Raw genomic sequence first — 20658 nt, 5'->3', positions numbered from 1 at the left:
AGGCCGCTTTCGCTCGCGCTCCCTTTGCACCGTGCGTTACGGCCGGGACTTCAGGATGATGGACCCGTTCCGCTACCCCAGAACCCCGCGTTCCCGTTCTCTCAAACCTCTGGTGTTCCCAGACCTGCTGGGGAAGGCTCAGGACGGACAGAACCACCCACAGGCCCGGAAGAGGAGGAAGGTATCGAAAACTGTTGATTATCTAAGCAACACATGTCATAACAAGTGTAAACCTTACCCAACATTACACCCAACATCACACTGCATGACATCTCATTGTCATTGAAAGCTGTTGTTGGTATTTAGTGTCTGATTTACTGTTGCTGAGTGCAGCGTCGCAGTTTAAAGCCCACAAGGATAATGGCTCCTGTTTGTTGGCACTTTGGTGACGCTGATTAATCAAGTAGGTGAAGGTGACGAACGCCCATCCTCGCCTCAGCGAGCCCGGCAGAACCAACGATTGATTTATTCACCATCTACAGTCAGTGCTGTTAATACAGAGCGCTCTCACAGGATTTACACGGAGAGGAGGAGTTGGTGCACATAAAACAGATCGTTCAGGGAAACATTCGTCAGAGGAACTTTCTTCGTACTACATCTGAATGATTTCTGTTGCAATATGTTTTAGTTCCCTTTCCTTTCTCTGCTATTGATTCCTTTTCTTATTCCTTTCTTTTCTTTCTTCGATTCCCATTAGTCTTTTCCTTTAGCTTCTTTGCTTTTGGATTCCATTCCTTTCACTTAATTTCATTTATTTCGATTCCTCCTGTGTTTAATTTCAAGTCCTTTCCTCAGATTTACTTTGCTTTTTCATGATTCCACTTCCTTACTTTTCCTTTACTTTCTTGTAGTTTCCTATAATTTTATTTAATTCAATTTCATCCCCTTGCAATCTCTTCTCTTCAAAATAAAAGCTTCTTGGGGAATAAGAACAGCGAATAAGCTCAGCTCCAAATGTGTCACTTAAATCAAACTTATATTTGAATTTGTACATGAAATAAGTTTAAATAAGTTATTATTAGAGACTAAATACCAGTCTATTCCAGTTGCTGTTGTTCAGACTCGCTCTTCTCATCTTTTGACTTCTTTCTTGTCTTTTCTAAATAATCACCAATCCTTTATTGTCACCTGTTATAGCCAATAGTTGAATCGCTCCGTTTTGTTTCATTGCCCGATTTTTTTGAACGTCAAGCAGTTTTCCTCACTTGCAGACAGATCGCTGCATTTCCCCTGCTTACAAATTCACTGTTAATATTTGATGTCGACCAGATTTGCGCTACAGAAGCAGTTTGTCTTCTGCTTTTGAAACTCCGGAAGAGCTCGCCTGTATATCTCTCTGTCTCCAGTATTAAAATGCATGAGTTTGAACGCCGGCGTTTGACAGTAGAGCGAATGAGACAGAACCGACTCTGTAGTGGTCGTTAATATTCATGACGCTCTGGAAGTATTTCTGATTAGGGCCGGTTTCAAAGAAGAACACGCTGGAAATGAACCTGATTAGCCACGCAGAATCAAAGCCCATTATAAATCCAATTTCGTTTGACTAAAAGTCACAATGCAAGGCAGTGATATTCACGAGAGGCTGGAAGTAATCAAAGAAGTGCAATAGAAGTGCAGCTCTGGTGCGAGGTTCGTCCCCCCCATCCCACACACACACACACACACACACACACACACACACACACACACACACACACACACACACATGGCAATTATGAGAAAGCGTTGTATTGGTCTACGAGGAATTCAGGGGTTGTTAGTGTCCCCTCCATCACGCAGCAGCTGTCACATCTGTCCGAAAGCCTTTAACACCGGGGGCTTCCTGCCGTCCCCGCTGCTCCTCTGCAGCGGATCGGCTGTGAAAAGGAGTTGCCGTCTCACATTCGGCTGGCGCAGGGGGACGCCGAACGAGTCTAAAGGTCTTCGACCGTCACTGCAGAGTTTCAGGGAGTTAAAACCAGCTGTGCCGAGTCTCTGAAGCCCCTCAGAGCTGAGATCCAGCGGCTGACCAGCTCCCTCATTAAACTCTCTCTTGTCTTATTTTCAAAGTCTGTTTTTTATGATAATGAGAGAAAAAGAGTGTTTCCACTAAGAGGGGAAACAATGACCCACAAAAAAAAGGATGATATGAAGTTGGATTTAGAGATGAGAAAACATAAGCATGACCTAAATAGAGTTTGCAGGAATCAGAGTACATGCAGACGCTTACAGTGCTTCTCGAAGTGATGCTGCAAGACAGTAGGCGTTTGGTTATTTTACCCATAAACCACCCCTGCACTGATTTTATACGAATAATGCGTATAAATTGTAAAACTGGAGGAGCTTAACTTTTAGCATTTATATTTTAAATTTAAAAACATTCAACCTCTACACCACCACATTTCCTGTATTACAGTGTATTACATACTTTCTCCTGAATAATTACTTCCATAAATACTATATGACGTGACGGCTTCAGAAACATAGCATCACAGAATTAATCCTGAACTCGCAGAAAGAAAAATATAAACAACAAAACCATTACGAGCTAAAAAGAAAGCATTATGCGTTTTTACTCTTCATTTTTATGCAGTTACTTAATTGCTCTGTGTTCTCTCTGCAGCACTGGAAACATCGGTCCAGTGAGATCAATAAAAGATCATCTCAGCTTGTCGTATCTCGTCTCATCTCATAACATCGTACTGTCTTGTTTTATCATGTCTTCCTGTGTCTCTTTCCATCTCACAGTATGTTAACTTGTTTTATCTTATCTCATTTCATCTCGTTACATCTCATCTCTCTTGTAATCTTATATCGTCTCATCATATCGTATTGTCTTATTTAATCATAAGTCTGTGTATATTATTTAAGTTAAATTCCTAAGGCTATAAAATGTATCATGAAAACACATGTCGTATAAAACTGAGATCAAATCAACAGTTTTAACCACAACAACAAAAATCCAAGTTAACTGTGGAGGCGGATCGACTTGTTTCCTGAATCTAAAGTGTAACTTAATTTAGCTTTGAGACGGTCATTGCATCTAAATTATTTATTGCCCGATCGATTCGCTCCTCCATTTATCGACAGGCTGGGTTCTTGGTTAAATAATGGCTTTGTTATCGATGTCGGGGTGGCGGCCGACTGATTGGATGATTGATGGATTGTGTGGTGGGGAAACAAGTTCAGCTCAGGCAAAGCGGGTGACATTTCATGAGTATAATATATTGAATGGAGCGGCTCGCTCGCTTGCTGCAAAATAAAAACGCACACACAAACACAATGAAAGTTTAATGTGCCTCGTAACAGCTGATCAAATCTGAACACGGCTCATGTTTGTCTTGTTCTCCTTTGCAGGCTCTGTACAACTCAATCAAGAACCAGAAGCTGCAGTGGACACTGTGAGTACACGTCATTGTTAAACTGCTTTAATTTCATTTTCTGCCTACCGTTTCTGTGCACGCACACTAAAGCACAGGAGGCAAGGAAACAATAAGAGGTATTGATTAACTTGTTTGCATCCTCAATAATGACGTGAGTGTTGTCTGCCATGTGAGGGAAACATTAGTGTGTCAAGGGTTGCTATTCTGGATCACAGCTCCAGAGTGTCTCATAGATGCCAATTAAGTCACTAGCTTTCCAAGCTTTGTTGCCATAGTTACGGCACCATGGATACGACTCCATAGCTACCACTTTGCTTTTTCCTCCTCCCAGCAGCGAACGCACACGGCAACGGAGAGACAAAGTGCACATGTAAATACGAGCAGAGGATACACTCGCACGTATCTGACTGCGTCGTTTTCTGCGCGTATGAAAATGAAACGGGAGGAGAGACAGCGAGTTTAAATGGCTCTTTACCTGCATCCCGTACAAAGGTGTGACCACAGCCTCCCACTACCTTTCCAAAAATAGCAGCAACAGCAGCAGCAGCAGCAGCAGCGGCAGCAGCAGTGCTCCCGGAGCAGCTGAATAAAAAGTGGTCAGAGGAGCAGTTTGAGGAGGAGATCCGCAGAGAGCCAGGCAATCCAGTTCAAACATCTCCTCTGACATATAGACAGCTATTTAAACACAGCCACCGCTCCGGAGGCCCGGCGGGAACAGACGTCCGTTTTAAGACGTGTAATCCGCCTGTAAACAAAATTAATTCGAATCGCAACACGTTCATATTTTTTATACTTCATTTAGCCGGTGAACTGGAGTTATGCTCTAGAAGTGGAGCGTGGTGCCACTTTTACTCCCTGCTGGTTTAGCTGATGCATATTTCAACACTTTTTCACTAAGACTGACAAATAAACCTCACTGTCTTCTGTCCCGACTCTGAGGCTGCATCTGTCTCAGTTTGTGTCTATATTTTATCCTTCTCTTTATGTGGGTAGGTTGGCCCAGGATTGATTTAACCGTAATTTACTCCCAGATTGTAACGTCCTACCATATTTTGTCTTATTGTATTGCGTCTCGTCTCATCTCATCTCTGAGGGTGCTTCTGTGTCAATTTGTCTTTCTTTATAAATAGCTTGGCACAGCATTGATTTCGTAGTAATTTCCTCCCAGATTTTCTCATTGTATCATATCGTACCATACCGTATCGTATCGTATTGTCGCATGTTGTCATATTTTGCCATTTTGTCTTAATTTATTGAATGTGATCTCATTGTATCTTGTCTCATCTCATGTCACCTCTGAGGGTGTTTCAGTTTGTCTTTCTTTATGTGTAGCTTGGACAACCATTGATTTGGTAGTGATTTACTTCCAAATTTTCTCATCATGTCCTATTGTATCGTATCACATCTTGTCATATTGTGTCTCATATTGTGTTTTTCTTGAATCTCATCTCATTGTATTTTGTTTCATCTCATCTCATTTTATCTTTTCTTTTATATTCTTTATTCTTTATTTATATTCTTTCATTCAATCTTATCTCATTATATCTTATTTTATCTCATCTCATCGTATGTTGTTCCATCTCATTTTATCTTTCCTTATTTCTCAACTCACCTCATTGCATCTCATCTCATTGTAATGTATATTGCAATGAGATGAGGTGTGAGGCTGCTTCTGTTTCTGTTTGTGTCTATATTCTGTCCTTCTCTATATATAGGTCGGCCCAGCATTGATTCACTAATGATTTACTCCCAGATTGAGGCACAAAAAAAAAACCTGCTCTAGGCCTGCGTTAGAGGTGTCATATTCAGACGCTGATACAAACTGCTTGCTGTGATTTTATGACTACAAACTGTGGCGTCTTGTTACAGGTGTGCGTTTGCGTGGACATGTTATTGCGGCGGATTGTTATTTCACACCCTCGCAGAGAAAGACGCGGCCACTCTCGGCGGTGCAGTTGGATGCACCCACATGTTCTCCGCTCGCATTCAACACGGACGTATACAGTGCACACATGCTTCCTCGTTCGGCGGGCGGGGGTGGATAGCGGAGGGAGTGGTGGTGGTGCTGGTGGTGCTGGTGGTGGTGGATATTGTGCTCCGAAGGAGAGACACAACAAGTCAGAGATGCAGGAAGATACACGTCCCTGGACAGAAACAGGCTGAAAATGACGGGGGCGCTCGGTTCGTTGTAGGACTTGATGGGCAAAGCCTAATCCCGTTCTTCTCCTCCCTCCGTGCCTCTAATCATCCCGTCCTCCTATTGTCTGCTGCGGCCACCTCTCACCTGCAGATTTGGCGCCACATTGACATTAACGAGTCTTTTATTGATTAAAACCATACTGCGTGTCCAGTCTAGCTGTTTGGTGGATTGTTTTGGGAAAGCTGCTTCATCTTCTGCTGCTGCTGCTTCTATTTCTGCCGTAGCCAGATTTTTACAAACTAGATTTAATGCTTAATGTTCTTTCCTCTCATTTCCTTTCTCTCCTTTATTTTCCTTCGAAAAAATCCTTTGATTTTCCTTTCCTCACATTTCTTCACACTTCCTTTCCATTTTCCTTCCCTTTCCCTTTATTTCCATTCTTTTTCCTCATATTTTGCCATTTTTCCTTCTTCTTTTTACTTCTCTTCTTTTATTTCCCTTGTATGTCTTTTATTTCTCTGATGTCTCATTGTGCCATGTCCATTTCATCCCATTTCATTTCCCCTTCTACTCTTCTCCTTTCCTTCCCTTCTTTACCAGTGTTTTTACTCTCTTCCTGAATGCTCCTTTCTTTCTCTGCCATCATGTTCTTTATTTTATACACTTTCCCTTTCCCCCGCTTTACCACGTTTTTTTTCCTTTCTTTTACTCTCTTTTCCCTCATTATCCTTATTTTCTTTTTCCTTCTTTCTCACGTTTGTTTTCCCATTTTTTTACAGTCTCCCATCCTTTCCTGTTCCTATTCCTATTCCCCCTTCCACTTCTCCCTCACACCATTGTTGATATTGTTCTGCCATCTGAGAAGGATCATCTTTGTCTTTTTCTCCCGTTCCCTCCCTCCCTCCATCTCTGTCACCACTCTCTATCTCTCTCCTCCATCCATCCATCCCCCCGCTCTCCATCTCCTCTCTACTTTGTGTAGAGACGGATTCAGGCAGGCCGGCAGTTACCAGGCAACAGGCTAGATGCTCATTGGCTCCGTCTCTGCCTCTCTTTTCTGCATGGGGTTAACTGCTGTTATGTACTGTTGGTTACTCATAGTGTGGTCTCGGGGGGGAGGTTCGGCATGCAGCCATTTTCTATTTTCAGGTTGAACTTTTGCATGGGTGCCGCCTGGTGAGGTAACAAGTGGAGTTGTTGTGTTACCTTTAGCCGGGCAGATGCAGAGGCACTCACTGTAGCCTGAAGCCTCGATCAGCTGCTGATGTGACAAATCCCTTTAAAAACACTAAAAGATGTACACAGTGGGATTATTTTGACGAGAATGGGATTAACGCTGCATTGTCCGTGATCTGAATGTTTAAACGAAAATGTGTACAACATCAAATGATGCTCTTCACATTTACAGCATGACTAAAAATTGACGACAAGAAAATATGCAAAATACAAATTTGTTGTAAAAAAACTGAATCAGGAAGCTTAGCCAAAAGTAAGAAGAAAAAACTTGAGCTTGTCTGGTAAATTTGCATTCACAGTTCACATGAGAGTTGTTATCCAGATTCAGAAGCTCGTCGTGGTCCTCATTTTTCAAAGATGGCTCCTCGAGGCTCGTTTCTAATAAGCGACATGCACAAAAACATTTGATCCAGCAGCGACAACTGTCAGGCTGAAAACTCACTTTAACCTCCTGAGACCTGAGCTTTTATTTGGACCTAAGACATATAAAAACTAAGCATCATCTTTGAACAGGAAATAGTATTTTTTTTGGGGGGGGGGGTCTCACATGTGGACAATGGGATTATTTCATTATTTATATTATGAAGAAGTCACCAATGTGTGACAAAATATAAAACTGTTTATTTTAATACCTGAACATGGCTGTACGAAGACAGAATTGCATGACAGAATTGCAAACAATGAAGTCTCAATGTCCTCAAATGAGCACTTGCTAAAAAGCAAAAAATGCTAATTTGTTAAATATACGAGTCATATCAAACTAGAAACATTAACAAGCGTAAATAAATATGTTTTAATCTTTGCTACCGCTAGATGGCAGACTAAAGCGTCCACTAATGAGGACAATGGGTTTAAATGGAGCAGAATTAGCTGCGATAAAAGCTAAAACTGAACGTCCACATATGAGGACGCAGGGCCTGAGGTGGTTAATTAAGGAGCAGACGTGGGGGTTATTAGTGTTTGTGTATTTTTTTTTCTCAATTAATGAGATTAACTTCCACAGATCATTCCTGTTGAGTAGGCGTCTTTAATGTGACCCAGGACCAAAGGAATGAGGTCAGATGTGTCCCAGACCAACTCACACATGTGGACTAAGATCTCAAACGTGTCCTGAGTATGTTCACATCTGCACTTTAAACTGGACACATGTGATTGGATTGTCTCGTGTTAATACGAGGTCTGTAATTTTTAGCGCATTTGGAGGTTAACGAATAGTGAGCAGGAAACATTTAGATCTGTTAGTGGGAAAACAAACTCCTCCTTTTGTGCCATAAAACGATTTGAGAGCTTCACCTCCATGTTTGCTTCTGACTCCAAAGTTTGTAGATTTAAAAAAAGCCACTGACGTTGCGTATGGAAACAGAAATCTTCCACCTCCTCTGCTGCAGCAAAAGTCTTTAAAGCCTCATATTTTGTTGCAGTGAGGAGAATCCTGTTGTGAGGAACCCTATGGGTAAAGATGCCCCTGTTTTTCACCTCAAAGCTGGAACAAAATAGATGGTGTCACTCTTTTCCTGAGGTACGCTGTGATCAAGGAGAGAGGAGCTCGGAGAGGAAAGGCAAACTTCAAACTTCACTCAGGTTTCCTCCAGTGATAGGATGCTTTGTAAATGTCTGCCAGGGCTGCGATATTACTCATGTGTTCATGTGTGAAGTCTCGGGACCTCTTGTCCTGTGCTGTTCCTTGGGTAACAAGCACAGAGTGCGAGGCAAATGGACAGGATGAATGATGATGTGTTTATTCACGTTGCTAATGAGACATGACACATAAGTGTTGATCACCATGGAATCAGTTTTTTTTTTTCTCCCTCTTTTGTCTCCATAGTGACGAGGAAGAGCTGCGGAAGTCATTCTCTGAGCTCGGAGACAGCCTGTGCGAGTCCAACACATCCAGGTCGATGAAGAGGGTGCCCAGTAGCGGGAAGTCCCTGTCGGACGAGACGCACCCGTCGGGAACGCTGCTGTACAAGAACGGATTCCTGGTCCGCAAAGTCCATGCCGACTCAGACGGAAAGAGAAGTACGAGTCGAGTCAGGGTTTAGATTTAGATAGGACAAGCAACTCATAACCCGCTTATACGTGTAGAGGCTTTTATTTTATGTCCACTGATGTACAGCTTTTATTCTAAGAAATAAAACCTGTCATAAAAATGCCTCTTATACAGCAATCAGCCATAACTTATACTGTATAGGTCCCTCTGACACCATCGAGGCATAGACTCCTCTAGACCTCTGAATGTGTGCTGTGGTATCTGGCACCGAGACGTTAGCTGTAAATCCTTTAAGTCCTGCGTAATGTTGAGAGGTGGACATATTTGTCCAGAACAAAGTCAAATCCTTCCACTTTTTCCCGTTTCTAACATCAACTTCGAGGACAAAATGTTCACTATGTGGTATGGTTTTGGAGCCAGACTGGCTGGTCTGAGTATTTCAGAAACTGCTGATCTATTGGGATATGCACACACAACCATCTCTAGGGTCAGAGGAGAATGGGCAGACTGGTGGCAGACCAAGAAATGCAGAAAACCATCTCTGAACGTACAACACATCCAACCTTGAAGAAGATACTGAAGAAACTGAGACTACAGTTCTCACATGCTCACCAAAATAGGACAATAGAAGATTAGAAAAACGTTGCCTGGTCTGACAAGTCTCGATTTCAGCTGCGACATTCGGATGGCAGGGTCAGAATTTGACGTAAACAACATGAAAGCACGGATGGTGGTGGTGTAATGGTGTGGGGGATATTTTCTTGGCACCATCTCAATCCAATAGAGCACCTTTGGGATGTAGTAGGACAGGAGATTTGCATCATAGATGTGCAAATTTGCACATGTTTCCAACACCTTGGTGAAAGTATGTCACAAAGAATTAAGGCAAAAGGGGGTCCAGTCTTTTACTAGCAAGGTGTACCTAATAAAGTGGCCGGGAGTGTATCTTCCACCTATTGTCAGGTGACATACTAGCCAGATAATCAGAGTTCACTTAATCTGTCATAATGTTATGGCTGATTGGTATCAACGCTCTAATTTCCCAAAACTTTGCAGAAAATGTGTTTTCGAGGGAGCTGTTCATGAATGATGTTTCCCAAATAACAGGTTAAAAAAACATGATTATTTAACTGCATATTCAACGTCGCATTAACACATTTTCTCCTCCTCGCAGCACCGAGAGGGAAGAGAGGGTGGAAGACGTTCTATGCCATCCTGAAAGGGCTGATTCTCTATCTGCAAAAAGTACGTTTCTCACATCTAATCATCCAGCGTGTGAGTGCATCATATGTATATTTACAAGTCTAAAACGGCCGCGTGAGGAGCCTCTGCTTGGTATTCATTATTCAGCCTTTCAAATAATGGCCGACTGCATCTCCATAAACATCCTGCTTGACTTGCATGCCAAGCTGAATCTTTATCTCCCTGGTGATTGAAACCAAACGAAAAGGCATACACATATAAAATAATTCACCAGTTACATACCAGCACAAGCAGCTTTGTAGTAACAACCCAAGACAAAATCCAACCAAGGGAGTTGCTTGCACTTCCTGTTTACTGGTCTCAAAGCTGTTGTGACATAACGCCCTCGTGGAGCCAAGTCCTGGCGCCGTGTGGAGGAGCCATACGGAGCGGTGGCCCGGGCTCTGGAAAGGGGACAACCTCTGCCAGCACACCAGAGGGAAGGGAAAAATGTGACACACACTTGAGGAACATTTAATTCAATTTAAATTCTGTCAAGATCCTTTAGAGAACCAGAGCCAGAGTGAGGCACTTTGCGTGGTTGCCCACTGCTCCTAGTGGCAGGGATAAAACCAGAGAATAAATTCCATGTATAGGTCTTATGGTGATGAAAACAATAGCTACTGCAGAAATCAGGCAGGATAATCCAAGTAAGTCCAAACAAATCCAGCATGAAGTCTGAACGAAGCTCCAGGAAGAAACCCTGAGCAGAACCTCAAGATATTAATCTGGTTTTATGAATAAATATATAGCTGGGTGTCATCTGTATAGCAAGGGAAATTAATGCAATGTTTCCTAATAATTTTGCCCAAGGGAAGCATTTATGTTGTAAAAAGTATTTCTCCTTATATTGGATTAGTCCTTGTACAGATGTGGTGAAAGCTAAACACAAAATAAGAAGAGACTTTCAAAGTAAAACAGGAAGAACGCACCAAGTTCAAAACTGAAACCCGTGGAAAAATAACAGAAAAGGTCCAAGAAAATCCAAAACAAAAGTGTGTGCCAAACAGAAACGGTTCAGTTTAACGTATAAGAGTACATAGTGTAGAGAGGAACGAAATTAGGTTAAGACAAGACACGCTGGTGGTAGAGATGCCAATACAAATCTACACTCTCAGATCAATCAGTGGTTTTAATGTTGTGGCTGCCCCCCACTATCCAGTTTTGTCCTGCTTTTGTCCTGCTCCAATAAAACCCTGTCCACGTCCATGTCTAATAGTGTTAATCACAGCGTTGCTTTCTCTCATGTCAGGGGGAGTACAGGCCTGATAAGCAGCTCTCTGACGAGGACCTGAAGAACGCTGTGTCCATCCACCACTCTCTGGCCATGAAAGCTTCAGACTACAGCAAGAGACCCAACGTCTTTTACCTGCGGACTGCCGATTGGAGGGTTTATCTCTTCCAGGCACCGTGAGTCTCACTCTGCTTCTCACTGAGCTGCAATGGATGCAAACATAAACTCTGCATCTAGTTTCCGCCTACTGGTTTCCATTTTTTTTTTTTTTTTTTTGCTTTTGTCCAGTTCTTCTCTGTCGCCATACTTTTTAAATCCAATCACTGATGTAGTCTCTGTCATGCTTTAGATCACCCTTACACATGGACTTAGGCGCACTTACACTTAAACTTACACTACATTGCCACTTAAAAGTTCCCTTTAATGAAGATATCCACCCTTAATAATTGGATTTGACAGTCTGATTTTAGGCTTCAAATTAAGATAGGAATCACAATGTATTGACATGGTTTAAACGAATTAAGGACAATTTAATGATGTGAATTAGAATTACAACATGTAATATGAGCTAAATATACCTTCTAATTCAATTCAATGAGAAGGTCTGTCCAAACGTTTGACTGTGTGTGGTTACGGTCCAGTAATATTTGAATACGGTTACGGCTAGTACTTGGCATTAAACTACATTAATTACTACATCACATGTACTCTTCTGTAATTTCTTTCTTTTCTTTTTCTGTATGAAAAATTCATTCCTTATTTTGGAATGTTATTTTATTTTTTTAGTTAGTTTGTCTTAAGCATCTCGAGACCATTTGTATTGTTATTGAAGCTATAGAAATAAAGCTGAATTGAGTTGAATTGAAAAAATTAAAATTTAAATTTCATAAAATTTTAGGAAAAAAAATCAACTAGAACTGCAACATAATATAATGACGTTCACAAAGTAATTTTATCATATGGATAAGTAAGCACAACTCAATGATGCAAAGTAGAATTAAGTTCAATATTTAAGGTTTAAGGCAATATTTAATAATGTGTTAGGGTTAAAAATACAATTGCTAAATATAGTGAAGTTGAATATTTATGGTGGAAATTGGGTAACATTTGAAGATGGTTTAGGGTTCGAGTAAATGTTTATGGATGTGTTTTTATGACTGTGGTTTATTAGAGATGACGAACAGAATTAAATAATAAGTGCAAAACTAAATCTTCACTGATTGTTAGGTCTGCATTTCTAAATTATTATTCAGATTAGATTTAATCGGATTAGATTGTAAATCCTGGAACTAATCTAATTTAATCGTTGGTTAAAGTCAACGTTAAGCTGAAGTAAAGTGTGAGTATTATGGACTGGCGTTAGAATATCAATCGGCGGAAATTATGGCTGGGGTTACGGTTAGGGGCCATGTCAATGCAAAGTCCTTTCAAAGATAGAAACACGAGTTTGTGTGTTATCCAGGAAGTGGCACATGAGTGGCCACATGTTTCAGCCCCCCTGGAGGACAGGCTCTGTGCTCCAGTTGCTGCTTGCATTTGTCCCAGATACTGTACTTGTCTCTGAGTCTCGTTCTTTCTTTCGCTCTCTCTTTGTTGCCCTCCTGGGATTAAAGCAAGGCTATCTGATTCAGTCTGATATTCCTCATGGGCCCTTAATGGCTCTGTTTGTGTAAAACAGGCCCTTTTCTGTCCCGCTTTAATTGGCTCCAAAATAATTTATTTGTCAACAGTGGGGCGGCTTTCTCCGATAGTCATCTCTCTGATGTTGGAAGCCGTCCATGTGCTGATGTGAGCAAACAGCCGCACAAAGGGGACCCAGCGTGTGTTTTTAAAGAGGTGACTGTCATGAATTTTGTTGTGTTTATGTGTCTGTATCTTTCGTCCAATCACAGGAACGCAGAACAGATGCAGTCTTGGATCACGCGGATCAACACGGTGGCGGCCATGTTCTCGGCTCCTCCTTTCCCGGCCGCCATCGGCTCGCAAAAGAAGTTCAGCCGGCCGCTGCTGCCTGGGACGATGTCCAAGCATACAGAGGTATTGTGACTTTAAATAATTGAATAACTAATTTGAATGTGTATACATGACAACATATGTATCTGTATATATTGCATGTATGTATATATAAATAGTAAGACGTGATGTAAAAAGAAGAAAAAAACTATTATTAATCATTTATGGAGAAGGGGTGGGAATGAATAAGACTAAATAAGTCCTTCTTCCCACCCCTTTTCAGACATGTAAGTGAAATTATTGTGCTGCTTTTTTAATTTGTTTTTATTTTATTGCTTTTTTATCTATTTCATTTTAGTTTTGTTATTTTTAAGATTGTATCAACTGTCAAATACAGAAGAAAAAAATTTAATGAGAACAGACCAACGTAAACATTATGAAGATATTATGAACAGCTTGTTGGGTGTGCGCCATGATTTGAGGAGTTGATGCAAATTTTGGAACAAGATGTAAAGTCACCACACCTGATATTAGAACAAAGAAGCAAAAAAAAAAAAAATCGCTTTCTATCATTAATTGTTTTCTCGTCCATTTAACTAGTTTAACATTAGCTTTAGTTTAACTTTAGAGTCTGTGTTATTAGTGTTTGAGATGGGTTCAATAAAAATCGTTTATTTACAGCTAAAACATGCACATATGTTATTTAAAAGCAGCTTACTCATTAAATCACAGGAAATTCTGTACAGTCACAAAAAGAGAGCCACTGAGAAGCCATTCAACTTCTGCTTTATTTTTTTTTATTTATTTTTTTTTTTTACATGGAACAAAAACCATAATAACAGGAAATTGGCGAATTTTAAAAGATAACATCTCCCTCTACTGGGGTCAGATCTGTCAGTGTAATTGCTTCAAAACAAATCTAGTTACGTTTAACAATGAGAGACAAACATTTTAAAGTAGTTTGTTTTATTGTCCAGCAGAGGGCGATCGCCAAATTCAGCTTATTGGATTGATCGTTAAACTATACTAATGCCTGAGCAGTTTGTAAGAATAACCAAGAAAGATGCAAACGCTCACAAACAAAATAACAGTGTGTGAGGTTAGAAATGGGCTTGTTGGTGCTGTTTCTAAAGCCGATAGTCAAGTCACACCACACAGCATTAAACCCATAAAATCCCATAGAATAGAATCCCATTAAATGAGGCTACAGTCCATTCCCTTCTGTCTCTCTCCATTTAAGTCCAATAAAGGATAAAAATAATAGAAAAGAACAGGGTTGAAATGAGGTGTAAGCCGGCGTTAAGGCGTGTCTCTAATGTTTGTCTGAATTCGTGTTCTCAGGAGGAGCAGGTCAGATCACATGAAACTCGATTCAGAGCCATCTCCACCGAACTCTCCGAGCTCCGCTCCTTTCCCCCCGACCGCAAGGTCAAAGGTCGCGAGCTGGAAGAGTACCGGCTACGAGACGAGTACCTGGACTTTGAGGTGAGTTTATAATGACTCTTTGTGTGTCCATTAGAACAAAGAAATGAGGTCAGGTGTGTCTCAGACCACTCCCACATGTGGTCTGAGATCACATCAGTCAAATGTTTCCTCTGTGCGTTGACACCTGGACTTCAAGATGAGCAGATCAAATTCTTAACAAGCATTACCACATTTGAAGTGAGTGCCAGATATGCAGTCAACAAAAACAAACAGACGAAAGATCACATACACTAAAAAAAATGTTAATGAAATATTAAAGTGAGTGTATAATAAGATAATAACACAATAAGTAAGTAGGATATTGCAAGACTGCAGATCGAGACTTTGCTTTGCCTGATGACCCGCGGGTAGAAACATTTTAGTCTTGTTTGTTTGTGCCCTCAAGTTACTGAGTCTGTGCTAGAGGGCAGGAGAGAGGGAACAGTTCATCTCCTGAATGGGAGCAGTCATTTGTAATGTTTTTTGGCTCAGCGATGGCACCGGGAGCTGTAGATGTCCTCCAGTGGAGGCAGAGGGCAACTGATAGTTATTTATGTAACTCGGAGAAAGATAAGGCTCAAGTATTGATTGAAATCTCTCCTAAACTGACCTGATTTTTGAAGGTTTCAATGCTCTTGTCAACGTGGGAGAGGACGATAACTGTTGTTTTATGCAAATCGATGCCAGTAAAATCGCCTGGACAGGGTTTTGTGTTTTTGTGTTTTTGTGTGGCACAGAGGAGTTGAATTTGTTCACAACTAAATGGCAGCTGAGGCGTGTAATGAAATCCAAATTTTGCCAGGCTCATATTCTGATTGGATTTAAATATGGCTCAAGTGCTGTTGGATTTCCCAAACTATGGGTTGGGAAGAGGGTCAAATCCCAGAACGTGTGTTATTCATGCAACTCTTTTTACTCTAAACGTCTTCTCTCTGTCTCCCTTCCGTCACAGAAAACCCGGTATGGGACTTACGTGATGCTCCTGCGGGCAAAAATCCGAAGCGGAGAGGAGGACCTGTCTGTGTTCGAGTCCCAGCTCCTGGACGATAATGGGCTGCAGAGGGCTCACTCCAGCCCCACGCTGCAGGACAGCAGCCTGGCCAGCCAGGCCAGCAGCACCAGGGACGGCGGCAACAGCAGCAGAGCCAGCGGCTGCAGCAGCAGCAAACCTCGCCAGGAGGGCCAGAGACACAGCTACCGGCAGGCCGTCAAGAAGTGAGGCGGGGGCGGGGGCGCCGGGAGCGGCACGGCGTTGCACTGCCAACGGCAGGCTGTCTCCCTGCATCGGCTTTTATTTGAGATCCAGGAAGGGTTTTGGAGCTCTGCTTGAAGGGGGAGCAGGAGTGAGGGGCCAACCCCACGCTCTCCCCCCCAAATACACGAAGCCCTACCCGGCACCCCAATCTTCTCATCCAGTGAAGAGGAGGAGCAGATTCTGTGAGCGGCTCGAAAACACCGGCGAGGACGTTGGTGCGGGAGGTGGAAGGAACAGCTGGGAGGTCACAGATCTAGCAAGGTGTCTTTGAGAGCGTCTGCTGGGTGCAGCGGGCGGACGGCGCGGCGAGATAAAGAGGCTGCTCGCGGATCAAACAGGGCACACAGGAACCTACATCCAGCATCCTTTCTTTTTCTCCTCTTCTGTTCTTTCAAGGCACCTCTCTCTCTCTGCCACTCGCTCCCTCCCTTTTTTTTCCTCGACCTTTCGCTCTGTTTCGGGACCAAACATGTTTACACTCTTTAAATTGTCATCGCGCTGCGGACGAGGGACGACTGGGTTTCGGTTTTAGGAGGCGCCGCAACGGACTTTTGCGAACTTCACCAGATCTTACGGAGCCATTACATTCCAGCTCCTTTTATTTTATTTTATTTTTTTGCCACATCACCGCGATGTGTTCACATTCCACACAGGAGCCGGACATCTCAGCTTTGAGCTCCTGTATATTTTCACCAGATACGGCGTCGGGTTGAGTCAGCGGGGTGCGACACTAGATGAAGACATGTCTCCTCCCTTCAGCCGGTTAGAGGCGGCGGTAGAAGTTCACAATGCTCCTAAGACGCAGCAGCTGTAGCTGCGTCTCACAGACAGAGAAAAGTCTTTTATTTATTTATTTTTTTCGTTTAGCTCTACTTGAACATCTCTTCTTTGGCTTCTGTCCCGTGACGTGCTTCTGTTCTTTCTACTACTTGGCCGAATGTTGCTTTTTTGCAGTGATCCGCATGCCTGCATCCTGCACTGCTTCTTTTAGGCCTTTTACTAACTAAAGGGCAAAAAAAAACAAAAACAAAAAAAACGGAGGGGCAGCCATAATTGCTCTCCGTTCAAGTCATTCTCCTCATGCCGGTGCCAACACGTGTGATCTTCGTCTGTACTTATAAACCGTGTTTTAACACTCACCAGGCAGACCCTGAATGTTCTTGTTTTTTCGATATTTTTACAGTATTTTACAGTCATCTGTTGATGTTGAACCTCCCGTGTACATCAAGTGTGTGATATGAAGATGTAAAAGGAAATATGTTACCCATGCTCTTTGTAAACATCCAGGATGTGTTGTATATAATGCACCGCCTGCTTATATTGTAGGATATCTGACAGTATATTTACAATATATCCAGCACAAGTTTTCTCCTTGTTAGTCCCGGAAGCGCTACATGATTAATCACATGTTGCTTTTTTTTTTTCTTACATAATACAGTATGAATATTATAGCCTATCAATGAGTACTGAGGGTGTTTTTAACAGAATGGTTGTGCAAAAAAAAGCAAATCCTTCACGCGAGGATTTGTTACACAGACAGCGCATGGTTTGTTAACGGCATGATTTTGACTGGATGGACAGGGCTGATGCTGTTGTTGCATGAAAAAGATGAGGAATGTAAAAAAAAAAAAAAAAAAAAGGACAAAAAAAGCATAAATAAATGAGGATTAAGTTTGGTAGCCATAAACACCTCACAGCATTATCGACACATAGCCATTTTACTACTCAGGCTTTAAACAGGAGCTCCTTGACCAGATGCAGTTGCTGGTGTTCGACCAGCAGGGGGAGCTGCCCACATTTCAGCCATTATCACAGCTGCAGAGAATATGCACACCTGAGGAAAGGGGGGCGGGTCTGCACGGCTAAAGGAGCTAAGGGACCTGTTCTGTGTCAAGTGTTGAATTTCGGTTTGGCAAAAACAGAACAATGCAAGCTGTTTTTCAAATACCTTCGGACACGTTTGTGGAACAGGAACCACAGCCCTTTCCTGCAGTTTATTTACCTGTATTTTGATTATTAAGGCAAAAAAACTTGAAACATTATGATGAATTATGTTTTTTTTTTTTGTCTTTGTGACACCACAACTATCCCTCTTCAGGTTTTTGGAGAGCTGTTCTTCACCTGATGTTTTTGTTCAGCCATAACCTGGAGCTTATTTTCATTTCCTCTCGTCTGCAAGTTAGTCAAGCTTCTAGTTGCCACAGTTGACATCCTGTAGCTTTTAACAGTTGTTTCACTTGACTTTACAGGCGTGTGATTATTAGCGGAGTGTCTCTTTATAACGTGGCCAAGCTGTCGAAAAGTTCCTAGATGAGTCTCTCAGTTCGTTTTCTGTCCGCAGTGTGGAACTGAAACTATTATCCAAAAGCAAATGATAATATGACAGTATTCTGATTATCAAGTCATTGTAATACAAAAAGATGAAATGTTTCCAGTCCGAGCTTCTGAACTATGATGATCTACGTCATTTCTTTGGCTTGCGTGACAATACACACAATAACAGGACAAAACAAGTTGTTCTTCACGTACCATCTGATGTATTTGTGGAAACCCAGCCTTGACCTGCAGCTTATTTGCATTTTCTTGTCTTCATACGGTTCAAGTCCTGGTTTTCATTCTTGCCATAACCGATGTGTGTTTATTTACTGGTAGAGTTTCATTTTCTCTACTGTCTCATTTTTTTTCTTGTTTCTTGTCATGCATGACAGTAAAGGAATCTGTTTGTTTGCAAAGATTTTATTTGCATTTATCCCCTCTTAAGTCAGCCCCCCTTTTTTTTAAGTGCACAGGGGCGACATCCGGCAGAAAAAATTAGATCTATAGTTTTTGAGCACCCACACAAAAACAAAATTGCTAACATGTTAATTAAATGACAAAAAGCCTGGACCAGGGATAAGAACCATGTATCTAAACTGCACCTAAATACCTTTATTTTAACTGTTTTTTAAAAGAAAAACTATTGACTCACATAAATAAGTTATGATTGATTAATATATAGCTATTAAATGCAAAAACCCCTCATTTATATCGTTAAATTGAGACTCTAAATTAGTGTGTGTCAGCCCATATTTTGTCATTTTATCGCCATGCCTGCAGACATAGCATGGCTCTTTGACATTTTCTGGACATTTAACAGGTTAAGTCAAGGAAATAGTCTGAATAATTGATCATAAACGAAAAATATAAGAGTTGCACTAAAATAAGACTCAAAAAGTGACAATCAGCGAACAAGTGTCACTAAATCACTAAATCCCAGATAATACCAGCTTGACAAAATGCCCTCCTCCTCCGACCACATCATCAGAGAGCAGCTGCTTGGGTCTCCATGGCGCTGGTCAGCATGGAAATATCTGGTTCCCATGGCGACTGCTCTGCGATGCTCAAGCAAAAGTCACCGCTCGTTCACACTCGTAAGATACCTCTCTGTTGAAGCAGCAGCCCGCGCCTGCCTCCATCTCAGCCTCATTTCTGAATGTAAATAAAGCATGACGATATTAAGCCCTGCTTTCATTTATATTATGGTTAGAGTATTAAAACAAAGGGTTAATATATAAGGTAGGTCAACATGTTTGTTTTTTTTTTCTCTTTGTCTTTGAGCTCATGGCCATTTTTCTTTTCTTTTTATTTAAATCAGTGTGAATAAAGGAAATATTTAAAAGCTGTTGTTTGCTGTTTTAGAGATCCGAGCCAGGTCATACAAATCTTTTTACACGTAGAGGTCTGATCTGATCCATCTCAGTGTTTTTTAGACTGGTGCAGGTGAAGGCAATGTTCATTTTATGCTATAACATACAAGTGAGCTACGTGTGTCACTGCCTTGTTATAAGTCACCAAGGAAATGTTGTACGTGAGCCTCTCATTTTGGGGGACATTGAAGATAAATAAAGGTGTTTTGAAAGGTTTACTGCGTCTCAATGTCACTTTGTGAAACCACTCAGTATTTCATGTTATTTTAATGTTGGGATACATAAAAAAATACTTTTATGAGACAGCAAAATGGCACCTGTCAGTGGGTGGAACATATCTGAAAGAAAGTGAACATTTTTTTCCTCCCAAAGTTGATGTCAGAAGCAGGAAAAAAAATTGACATTTTGAAGGATTTGAGGGTCTTTGAGAAGAACCAAACTGTGATGGCTGGAAAACTGGGACAAGAACATCTCCAGAACTTGCGGCTCTTGAGGGTTGTGTCTGGTCTGCCGCTGTCAGTGACTATCAAAAGTGATCCAAGGAAGGAGAAGAACTGGAGACAGGGACAATTTGTTTTATATGGGGTTGTGTAGCTGCAGAGACCAGTCAGAGTGTCCATGTTGACCCCTGTCCACTGATGAACAAGCTACTACAATGGACACACGAGCATCAGAAGTTGGCCTCCACCTTTCCCAGATCTCAAGCTGATGTCTTGGTACCAGATACCACAGCACACCTTCAGAGGTGTAGAAGAATCCATGTCTTTATGGATCAGGGGGACATGATGTTTTAGCTGATAGTTTTTCTTCACATACAGGAATTACATGGTATATTTTGATTAAAAGCTGTCATAAATTTCCTCTATCTTGATGCATGATAATTAAAATGCTGAATAATGTTTATATACGAGCGATAATGATCCAGCAGTGTACTAAGCAATGCACATAAAACAACATTAGACAACCTTGTGTGTCCAAAACCTCGGCTATGTTTATTATTATTTACCCTTCAACACCCAATGTATTCATTTTAAATCTAACAAATTAGCAAAATTAAGAAGAATATATTTTATTATAAAGTTAAAACTTGACAGAA

General features: G+C 41.5%; 1 protein-coding gene across 3 annotated transcripts in view; it reads left to right on the top strand.

The window, feature by feature from the left end:
* Positions 1-19778, top strand: part of LOC125022458 — a 72475-nt gene extending 52697 nt beyond the window's left edge. For 2 of the 3 annotated variants that reach the window (XM_047609129.1, XM_047609130.1), the window contains exons 11-17: positions 3337-3380; positions 8564-8757; positions 9903-9973; positions 11223-11380; positions 13097-13241; positions 14499-14642; positions 15574-19778. In XM_047609129.1, coding sequence (XP_047465085.1) covers positions 3337-3380; positions 8564-8757; positions 9903-9973; positions 11223-11380; positions 13097-13241; positions 14499-14642; positions 15574-15840 — 1023 coding nt within the window. In that variant the 3' untranslated portion in view covers positions 15841-19778. The remainder of the gene's footprint in view (positions 1-3336; positions 3381-8563; positions 8758-9902; positions 9974-11222; positions 11381-13096; positions 13242-14498; positions 14643-15573) is intronic. The other variant, XR_007114457.1, reaches the window with a different exon arrangement.
* The last annotated feature ends 880 nt before the right edge of the window (positions 19779-20658 follow it).

The sequence above is a fragment of the Mugil cephalus genome, chromosome 16 (genome assembly GCF_022458985.1).
Source record: "Mugil cephalus isolate CIBA_MC_2020 chromosome 16, CIBA_Mcephalus_1.1, whole genome shotgun sequence".
NCBI classification, from domain to species: domain Eukaryota; kingdom Metazoa; phylum Chordata; class Actinopteri; order Mugiliformes; family Mugilidae; genus Mugil; species Mugil cephalus.
Note: the sequence above shows the minus strand (reverse complement) of the source record. Positions and strands in the feature narration are given on the sequence as shown.